The following is an 11507-nucleotide window of genomic DNA, read 5'->3' as shown; positions in this document are numbered from 1 at the left end:
TTTGGGTCACCAAAATCAGTCGTGTTCACCTTCCACCTAATGTGCTCAGTCTATTATAGCAACCACCCATTAGATTTCGAGCTATCTTGCGTGCAAGTGGAAATGCCCCCAGAAGAAAGCGGGTCACTAAAATCAGTAAAGTTCATCCCCAGGCTGCATGAGTGTGCACATGGAATTTCCTTGGTAATCCAGCACTAAAGATTTTAACCTCAGGAGAAAGTGGTAATAGGACTGGAACTAAACTATAGTAGGGGATGTGATTTGTGGACAGATTATGTAATGGTGCTCTGAGCTTCATCAGTGCATTCACTGAAATAATGGAAACCATATTGGTTAGTTCTCTGTCCAACCTTGGCTGCTGAGTTAGTAGACTTCTGAGGCTGGTTTCTGGAATTATGATGTTTTGGGAGACTTATAGGCTATGATGGATGAGTTTAGGCTCCACTAACCTAATATCTCATCTTAGCCTGGATTTCACCTATCCACATTTAGCCCTCTACATTCAAAGTTACACTCACCAGTGGGCTGGCAGATACATTACATTACAACTAAATGTCTGGGAGATTTATGGGCAATTCTATTTTCTGAAGAAGCGCTTGATCCTCAGAATTTATTTTCTTACTTGGTTAAATACCTATACATATTCATTGAAGCATTGCACAAAACATCATTCTTTGAAAACGTATATACAGTATATACATGTTCTTCCATGCAGGTGTTTATCATTTGAACATGCGTTCGTTTGCATTTCTACTATTTTAATGCTCATTCCATATACCTGAGATTTCTAATCCTGATATTCTTTTTCTTTTTCTCTGTGCACACACAACCTTTGGAGATTAGCTCATGTAGTTTCACATAGGCCTACATTGTTCTCACTTTTCAGATGTCAAAAGGGAGATTGGGTAGGTACCCTCACAAAAAAACATGCAGTAATCCAGATCTCTAAACTGCCTGATGGAGGGGAAAGGAGGGGAGATGCTGAAAAGATGGAATTGTATAAAACGCTGTTGTTATTATTCTGACAAGACAGTTATCAGAACCATTCTTTCTTCCTGCATGCATCAGTAACATCAACTTTATCTGTGTTCAATCCATGCTATAATAAGCATACATGAGTCAGCTGTTTAAGGCTGAATGGTCAGAACAAGAGGCCCCTGTTTGGGTCCAGAGTAGACATATCAGATCAGTCATATAACTTAGACACTATTGCCAGAGCCGTTTGGACTATACTGGCACACTAGAGATGGAGACAAAGTGAATAAAAGTTGAAGAAGAACAGATCATCAAAAGAAACTTTCATTGTGTGACTTGGGCAAATTTGTGTCTTTAATATGTTACAAAATACCTCAGTGCCGTTGGAAAAAATCTGTTTAGTGTATTGATGATTAATAGGCCTTGTTAATGTTCTTTGATCCTACATAGAAAATGTACTTATCCATGGGCACTCTATAAAAGCTGTCAACAAGAATGCTTGACAAGAATTTGGACAGCCAATGTTATGATGAAATGTTTAGGCTATCCTTCTTAAGTTTTACTTATTGTATAAATCATTTGCCACTTCTGTTAAGAAGGATCCTAGTAACACAGAGTCAAATAATTTCCTGTTCTTAAAAGAAAATTCTTATTTTAGGCAGACTGGAGAATTGGTACACAAGACAAACTCAACATGAAGAAATATTCCTGCCAAATATCTGTCTGAAATGTTGTCCAACAAATTGTGGCATGTCTATTGTCTACCATGTTAGGCCCACAATAGCTCTCATATTGAGCAACAGTTGAGAACTAGTAAAATGTCATGTTCCATATTAGATATTGTTTAACCACTTAAAGCCTTATTCAAACTCTTTCGAAAATAGCCAATGTACAAGCTCACAAGGCATATATTTTCTATATTTTCTTTGAAACTTTATGAATTGTTTTTAAGTTTTACATCATGCCCAAAAGGGAGGAAGGGGCTCCAGGCTGGTGAAAGTGTTTAAATAGCCAGTTGGTGGCTATATACGAGTTTTGCTATACCAAAAAATATGGGTCTCTGCTTTGCCTTCATGTTTTATTTATTATCCATTTACCTCGGTTCAAAGCAGGATTTTCAAACCTCCATAACTCGGAATCTATGAGTGCTGTCCTTGGTGCTCGTCAGCCATCCAAAGTTGGGATGTAATTTGTGACTTTGTCTCGCATCGCTCCTGACATGTAAATGTTTCTGGTGACAGGTAAACAGTGTGCGCTAATGCTAATGATAGCCAATGGTTACAGTGAGTGTGTGCATGGGGCTACAGTGAGGAGGAAACTGTCAAACTGATTCTCTTAAAGTGGACGCAGGCGCTTATGCTACCAGAAGTAGAACAGAAAGAGCTAAGAGCTGCCTGTAAACACAAACGCCTGGCGACTGGCAGTGGTGGGCGACTCCGCCAGGCTTTTCATGGTGACCTTGACAGGCTTTGGGGGCGACCGTACAGGCGGGATATATCCACATTTTTCAAGCTGTCGGCAACTCGGATTTGGGGCGACCATACCTGTTGGCTGTTACTGCCTCGGGTTACTGGACGGGTTACATTTTAAGGCAAGCCAGCATTTTAAGCGTATCTGCAAAAGTTGTTTATAATTAGTTTATCATGCAAAATGTAGGCTATAGATTATTGCGAAGAACCCCCCTCCCTTGATTTAAGTATAGCAGGATCAAACTATTTGCATGGTTGTTAAGCTTCATTATTATGAACCTCCATTTGTATGAAAATGCTAGCCTAAAATGTAAACTCTCGTAGATATATTTGATCGGTTTTTAGGCTAATTGACTCTGGGGAGGACGGACACCAACTGACACCAATAGGGCTCCAAATATGTACCAAAATGGTGCAAAATATAAGGTGTTTAGCCTGATGCTCTAAATGTTAGAGAGGCCTACGGGGTGATTGTGCAATGTATTAGTCCGTAGTTTTCAATAAAGAAGTGTTTGTGGAGGATTCTGTCGGAAGTTCCCAATGGCCATAGATATAGATGATAGATGGCGGTAGTGAAGGGGCGCATCCGGTGAAAGCCGGAATTACGCTCAATGTAAACAGGAAGTAAACGAGGGGGTGGGGGGTAGAGAATGGCGTTCGGCCACAAACGGGATTAAAACACTTATTTATTTGAAATTATTTGCACAGGCACCCCGTAGGCATCTCTAACATTTGGCGCATCAGTGTAAGAAAAATGTTCAGAGCCCTATAAGGCCTCAGCTGGTGTCCGTCCTTCCCCTCAGGCAAATTAAGCCTAAATCTTAGGCTATGAAAATGCCACATTTGAATTACAAATTTAAAGCAAAGGAGCTGTAGCGCAGTAGCAGCAAACGACATCATCGCCACTTCACCAGTGTTGACAGAGCTGGGACTGGGAGGAAGCGATATAGTCGCTCACATACCGGAATAAACGGGATATGATATGATTATGATATGGTCAGGCAGCGTAATTCTCGACTACGGCCGGTGTACCCTAGCTCCCAGGGTCGTGGATAAATGGATGTTATGGAATAATAAATAACAGAACAAAGCCCAGTCCGCCTGAGTCCAGTCGCGCTAGTGGGGAATGCGGACTATATAACGAGCAGGACAAATCAGAAAGCAGTTTATTTCGCCGTTATTTATGGCTTCTGACTCAGCGAATAAAGAGGGAGACGTGGGAAGCGTGTCGTGGAGGCTCATTGGCCCAGCCTCGGAGCTTTCTAAGAAGCAATGCCGGCTGATGTACTGTTCTCTCGGCTATGACTCGGACGTTTGCCTGTTCTACGTAAAGGGAGAATTCTTTGCCATGGATGCTCGTTGCGCTCACGCCGGTAAACTATAGCTGCTAAACCAGATAAAAATCACGCAATCACTCAGAATTAACCCTTTGGACATTTAAAGGAAGAGCGCGATATATCCATATATGACATTATTCGAAACGATTGCAGATGAGTAAATCCATACCTTGTTTACTGATTGTTTACTGTTAGGCCAGACATGACATGCTAGTGAGTAGGCCTAGTGACTGAGGCTGTGAGCCTGAGCCAGACTTCGTGGCAAACAAAAGCAGCGTCCATCATGTAGGCTATGATCCATGCCCAGGCCGCCAAACTGTCATGACCTATAAATTGTCTGTTTTCCATCTGGTTAACTTAAGTGTAAAGATGCTAGAGCCTATACAAAAACCTCCCTCTCATCATCCCCTCACCCAAAAACTAAACAAACACCAATAATGTGAATTTCCTGTGTCTGCCAGGTGGACCCCTTTGTCAAGGTGAGATTGAGGAGGCTGACAGTGTCCTGCAGGTCATCTGTCCCTGGCATGATTATGACTTTGATCTCAGGACTGGGAGTTCAGGTACCGGGCTACAGGTCAGTCCAGCACGCCAATGAATAGCCTATGCATATTAATGCCAGGGCATGCCTTTTCCAGGCATGCTCCTCTTAATTTGCCATTTGTAAATTACTTTTACAGTCAAAGTAATTTACATAAAAAATTGTTTGATCAGGAAAAATGCATTTGGTGGAATAGTAGCCTAAATAAAATCCACATGGGATGGGATAATTGTGTAAGATGATTTTCACTGTTGTCCAATCAATGCAAAATAAGATAACAGTAAAATCTAAATTAATCTATCAATTAAAATCATGAGTAAGCATATGTGACAAGGGGCCATAAAATAGGACTTACAATAAAAAAACTATTAAATAAAGTTTGTTATTCAAAACCTTTTAATATATGCAATTAATACAACATTTCTCTTAAATTAGTGTAATAATAATAATAATAAAAAACTTTATTTATATAGCACCTTTCTTGTCATAAAATGCAACGCAAAGTGCTTTACAGGGCAGAAGAAGATAAAAACACAAACGTAAAATAACAGTTAAGCAAGCAACACACAGTAGCCTTAAGACAATAAAAAACAATATCAAGAGCATAAAACAACAATAAAGCAATAGCAAAGATTAAAAAAACAGCAGTAAAACAGGCAAGAGCAAACGGGTTTAAAAACTCAACTAAAGGCAAGAGTAAAGAGGTGGGTCTTGAGCTGTGCTTTGAATATGGCTACGGAGGGTGCCTGTCTAAGCTGTAATGGGAGTTTATTCCAGGCTGCCTCACCGTATCTTTTAGTTGCCATCCCTTTAGGCACCTCAAGCAGGCCAGCAGTGGAGGACCTGAGGGGACGGCCTGGGACATAACTAGGTAGACAGTCGAGGAGGTAAGAGGGTGCAAGACCATTTAAACTTAAAGCTTTATAAACCAATACAATTATTTTAAAATCAATCCTAAAAACTACTGGAAGCCAATGTAGTGAGGCTAAAACTGGGGTAATGTGTTCTCTCATCTTCGTTCTAGTTAAAATTCTAGCTGCTGCATTCTGAACAAGTTGAAGCCTGTCAGTTGTTTTCTTTGGCAAGCCAGAGAAAAGTGCATTACAATAATCAATACAAGAGAAAACAAAGGCGTGAATCAATGTTTTTGCATTGTCCAAGGATAGATACCGGTATGCTCTAATGCGTGCAATGTTTCTAAGATGAAAGAATGCAGTCTTGCCGTCTTAACCTAATAAATTATGTGCATTAAAATTCAGTTTATAGTCAATAATAATCCCCAGTTATTACTTATAGTCAAGTTACCAAAACTGTGTACATTTGCTTTGATATAACAGTCATTATGCCTGAGATGTGAGAATGTTACTTTGATTATTATTTATTATGTAAATGGATGCTTTCCACTTTCCCCATGAGGCTTCCCAACTTCACAGCCAGGCGTAAATGATGGATGTTAATAGATTTAAGGTTATATAGATAACGCTGGTGGGCCAACATACCCACTGGCTCATCTTACCCCATTCTCCCTTTAGATATTTTTCCCATTGTAAAATCAGTTGTGCAAAGCATAAATCTGGTTTGTGCACCCTCATCATATTTGTAGCTGTATAGTCTAAGCCCTAACCACACCAAAGGGTCAAGGCGGTTTTAGCGTTGTCCCTGCGGTGTGATGTGTCTTGTTGCATATTGACCCTAGTTATTCAACGCATGGAATGCAATGCCAATGGCCCAAACCACACCAAAGGGTCGACACGTTTGGACCCAAGGAGTTGCATGGTGACCCTTTCTTTGGTGTGGTTAGGGCTTTTGTCATGGGCGATTTGCTTGTCCTTCCAGTTACACCTGCAGTTTACAGTAACCTGTGCACTCTTGCTGTTGTGTACAATTCAGTATAGCTCTGTGAATTGACATGGCTTGAGAAGTGGACATTTATGTTTCGTTACAGCATGGCCTTGTTATAGTCTGTTATGATCACAATCTGCATCTGTCTCTCCACGCATGCTGAGTTATTTACTTGTGTCTTATTTACTTTGCCTTTTCTGTCCTTGTACTGTACTTCCTGTGTGGTTTCTCCCCGTGATAGTCAGCTGTTTCTTGTTGTCTTTGCCCACCATGTGCTTTTGTTTACACCAGTGGTGGAAAGTAACCAAGTACTGTACATGTACTTGAGTACCGTACTTAAACAATTTTGAGGTACGTTTTATTTTACTGGAGTTTCCTATGTTGAATACTTTTGTACTTCTACATCACTACATTTCAGAGGGGCAAATATTGTACTTTTACGCTACAATTGTTTGAAAACTTTAGTGACTAGTTACTTTGTAGATTTTAATTATTATTACAAAAATCATTAACCACTTCATCCCTTGGCTATTTGAAAATAGACAATCTACGAGCTCACAGTGTGTCACGTGTTGTGAGCTTGTACATCTCCTTTAAAAAAAAAAGACTGGAATACGTTTTGAACGATTGTGAAATGAGACATTCTGCATATTGAGTAGTACTTTTGTATTTCTACATTATGATATTGATTATTTTACTAAATACGAGTACTTCCACCACTGGTTTACACCAGTGGTTTACACCAGTGTGTCCTCACATCTTGATCCGCCCCCTCAACTATGTCATGTTATACCTAGGATGATTGTGCATTGTGTTTCACCTGTGTCATCTTAGCCTGTGTACATAATTCCTGCCCGCTGGTTAGTCTTTGACCAATGGTCTGTTTCTGTTACTATGAGTAATCCTGCTGTGCATGTGACTGTACTGTGGTGGTGCCTGAGGTTATCCTGTATATCCTGATGTAGCTTGACTGAGCTTTTCTGTATTCTGTGTGACTGGAAAAGTGAACTTGTTTTGACCCCTGAAAACAGTGTATATGCCTACTTTGTCCTGCACTTGGGCCCTGCTTAAAACCCCTAGCAATTGTTCTCATTTCTTTTTCAGTTCTGTGGATGAATTGGTTCATTTGTATAGCTGAAATAAGAGATTGGCTATACAGTAGCTGCACGTTCCAATATCTCACTGTTTTTGCATCATATTTCCTCTGTGTTAGTTTTATTAGAGTTTTATCCTATAGTTTTATCCTATAGTTTTATCCTATAGTTTTATCCTATAGTTTCATCCTATAGTTTCATCCTATAGTTTCATCCTATAGTTTTATCCTATAGTTTTATAAGCGTTTTATCCTATAGTTTTATAAGAGTTTTATCCTATAGTTTTATTAGAGTTTTATCCTATAGTTTTATAAGAGTTTTATTGGAGTTTTATCCTATAGTTTTATTAGCGTTTTATCCTATAGTTTTATTAGAGTTTTATCCTATAGTTTTATAAGAGTTTTATTGGAGTTTTATCCTATAGTTTTATTAGCGTTTTATCCTATAGTTTTATCCTTGAGGTTTATTAGAGTTTATAGGATAAAACTCTAATAAAACTAATAAAACTCTAATAAAACTCTAGGATAAAACTCTAATTAAATTATAGGATAAAACTCTAATACAACTCTAATAAAACTATAGGATAAAACTCTAATACAACTCTAATAAAACTATAGGATAAACTCTAATAAAACTCTTTCACAACATTTCACAAAATATTCAGAGAATATTGGTGATTATTATTTTATTTATATATTTTTGTATGTAGCTGTTTGTATGTAAGTGTTATACCAGTCAAAATATTATTATATTATATATATATATATATATATATATATATATATATATATATATATATATATATATATATATTTGCACATTTTACAGAACACTCAAATTAAATAAACTCAATCACAACATCAGTTCAGTCAGGAACACTCATGTTAAAGTAGATTTAATTTAATTCAGTTAAACTTAATGGTTAAACTTAAAGTGTTAATGTTCTCTAAAATTTGCTAAGCAGCATGCTAAGCAAAATCAGGGAACGGTCAAATCAAAATCCCCCCATGGGTATACAAGAGCAGGCCCATAGCAAGACATTAAATCAGATTAACTTGAGTCATGCAAACTTTACATTTGAACATTAAAGCCATAGAACATTGAATCACTTTAGGGCGATCTGCAACATTGAGTTCCAGCCGTATTTAAACGGACCGCCTTGATGCGTAAATGAGGTGTGATTGGTGTGTAGGAAAGAGTGGCTGAAAGCAAACAGCAGACTGACAGCTGATTACAACTGAGCTTCTGCGACTCCCGTGCCCTGCATGAACAACGCTATGCTTCATTTCGGTTTTCAACAACTGTAATAAAACATAGTCCAGTTCAGGGTTTTATTTTATTTAAAATTATAGTCTACACTTCCAGAAAGAAAACTCCTGCATAAATGTGTTCTTTGAGACATGTGGTGCCACATGAGTACTCAGTTGTACTCAGTACTTACATCTAAAGCAAGGTGTTGCGTTTCCTTTCTATTTTAATAGCTGTTACTTTTTGTTTTGTCTGTTATAGCAACAAGTGTATGAAGTCAAGCTGGAGGATGACACTGTGTTTGTGAAGCACAGCAGTCCTCTCTCCTTACAGCCTTTCCCTGTGGCCAAGAAGAACTGGACAGTCTGAATGGGCAATTCTGATTCTCAAGCCGTTCATGGGACCATCATTCCCCTTCTCATGGAGCCTCACCGCCTGTAGAGAACCCACTTTGGCTATTTTGAGACATTCCATAAGCGCTATCTATCATTTTCACAGACCTTTTCCACTTGGCTCATCTGGCGATGCTGTATTCTCAGGTCACTATCAGGAGCATCGTCTGAAGAGACATGACGGCATTACATTGTTTCTAGTCCCACCACCCCCCTCTTGAAATACTGGGTAGAAAGCCATCAACATCACCACAAAAAGCTCAGAATCCTTGCTGTTGATCTTACACATCAGACAGACAGTAGCTATGTGTTTGCCTCTGTCCACACTCCGTATTGCAGAATCAGGCAGAACTCAATGGCTATTATAAATTAATTGATATATTGGGTTTTTAAACATTTCCAAATTATACTGTATGTATTCATGTGAACTCAATGTTTTATTGAAGACTTATTTATGCAATCGTTCTACATCTAAATGTATCACTGACAACTTCTGACTTCCTGACCGTCCCATTCAAAATTATTATCTTTAATTTATATACCGTTGGTGTTGTTTCATTTTGGATGACCATTAGCTGGTATTATTTTCAACAACCACGCCACAGTCACAACTTCCCTTTTTACCTGCACAATTTCTGGTTCCTCAATGCAATAGATTTTTCTCAGCGGTTGATGTTTTATGACAGAAACCTCAACATGATTTCCATGAAGGAGGCCTGTGGGGATGTGTCCATAGAAGCCATCCAAGGGTGCATTAGATATACCTGGTCATGTTTCCTGTATTACCTGGCCAGGGAAAACAGCCCTTGTGATGTGGCTGAACTTTTGTGGCCGGATCCAGACTAGAGAAAAGACGTAAGACGATGATGCTGACTAATTCGATTTGGAATGGAGCTCAGCTATAGTCCATACACTCGGATGCGCGTGCCGTGGACCGTGACTGATTGTTCCAGCAGCTAGTGAAATTAGCTTCAAACATGCTTGCACATGCTCACTCACACACACACACACACACACACACACACACACACACACACACACACACACACACACTTGTTGTCAGGTGAAATTAAATAAAACAAGTTAATTTGAACTTATTGACACTCATGCTTGATTTTTATTGTGACTTTCTTCAACAATGAGTAGAATTTGACTGTACTGGTTGTGCCAATTAGTGTAAAGACAACAAAGTAGAGCCGCACACGTTTGCTACTCTGTCTTCTCAAGTTGCTGAGTTCACGTTGGGGCCACACCTGTCAAGAGGTCGGATGTGCACTACTTTGATCCAGTACAATTAGTGTAACCATGCATTATGTTTCATATGAATGTGATAATATACACTGTATATTATACAGGAAACCTGGGGAATGGGATAAAACGTAACCCTCTATTGCAATGTAATAACATGTTTATTTTCAACAATGTTTACATAACGAGGGCTTGGAGTGCAAATGCTCAATTCCCGCATCTCAATTCAGAGTGTGCAGCACTCATACAAAGCATAGACTTGTGTCTATATCACTGGTCATTGTGCCTGGAAGACCATTTCAAAAGCAACACACACACACACACACACACACACACACACACACACACACACACACACACACACACACACACACCCATAGGGACATTTCTTCAAAGGAGCCCACTTAAGAAGGACCACTGAGAGCACAGTGCACAACGTTGACGTAATGACAGACAGATGAGCGTCTTTCTTTCCAGGGCACAACCGGGTGAGGGATCCAAACACAGCTGCCAGAGCAGGGGCTTCCAGTGGGGGGGGCGTTATCAGATGTATTGTGTTTCTGTTGCCTGTACTATAGGCCACAGCCCGAGCTGTGGGGGTAAGAGGGGCGCCCCCACATGACGATTATAAAAACATTTCGTCTCTGGTAGACAATAAAGTGGGTTTCAGGTGTGGTAATCTGAACACAGCGTCTTTACACTCTAGTGAAATAGTGCATTTCATATTGAATGTAAACATACAACAGGACAAAGGTCACATAAGCGCTGTAGGGCTTTGAACCAGAAGCTTGGATAGTACTTTACTACCAGTGCTTTTTTTGCTTTGCAACACCATGCCTTTACTTGCATGTGAAATATTTTGTTTTGACGGTACTTGTACTACTGTTCTACATTTTTGTCTAATAAAATAGGCTATTCATTTAATCAGTCAAACTGCATTAACTATAACAGAGATACTACTAACCAAGCTATCCGTGTCAACATGCTCTATAGGAGTCTCAATAACAGGTATAAGTTACGTTTAATGTTTAGTAATGTTTAATGTAGCAGAAGAGGCAATTCATTGAACAGAGTTTTGCACACTTTTAACATCCCAGATCGATTGAATTATGAATTTACTGTGCTGTGCTACACCATGATATATTAAGAGTATACAATAACATTCCATTGTGAATAAAAAGGTATTAACCACAGTGTAATGCTAAAGGTTTCATCACAGGGCTGTCTGCTTCATGTAATATAATTAAAAGTGTTGTTGGTGACAGTTATATGGGTCACGTGGTGTTGCGTGCTACTAGCCTACGTCACTCATAGTAAAGTCAGCTGTTCGCGAGGCGGCATTTCATGAATGGAAGGAGAGA

General features: G+C 39.2%; 1 protein-coding gene across 1 annotated transcript; it reads left to right on the top strand.

Annotated features, from left to right (window-relative positions):
* The first annotated feature begins 3377 nt into the window (after positions 1-3377).
* Positions 3378-9916, top strand: LOC310860214 (Rieske domain-containing protein). The gene is made up of 3 exons (XM_083767016.1): positions 3378-3817; positions 4243-4358; positions 8768-9916. Exons 1-3 carry the CDS (start codon positions 3628-3630, stop codon positions 8873-8875), a joined length of 414 nt encoding a protein of 137 aa, XP_083623142.1. The 5' UTR covers positions 3378-3627; the 3' UTR covers positions 8876-9916.
* Positions 9917-11507: the final 1591 nt, after the last annotated feature.

This window comes from Protomyctophum parallelum (assembly GCF_964188405.1).
Source record: "Protomyctophum parallelum genome assembly, chromosome: 6".
NCBI lineage: Eukaryota > Metazoa > Chordata > Actinopteri > Myctophiformes > Myctophidae > Protomyctophum > Protomyctophum parallelum.
This window is presented reverse-complemented; position numbering and strand designations above follow the sequence as displayed.

Coding starts and splice junctions, on each gene's coding strand:
- LOC310860214 (XM_083767016.1), top strand. CDS start 3,628: ATGGCTTCTGACTCAGCGAATAAAGAGGGAGACGTGGGAAGCGTGTCG. Junction 3,818..4,242: donor TGCTCGTTGCGCTCACGCCG/GTAAACTATAGC, acceptor TGTGTCTGCCAG/GTGGACCCCTTTGTCAAGGT. Junction 4,359..8,767: donor GTTCAGGTACCGGGCTACAG/GTCAGTCCAGCA, acceptor TGTCTGTTATAG/CAACAAGTGTATGAAGTCAA.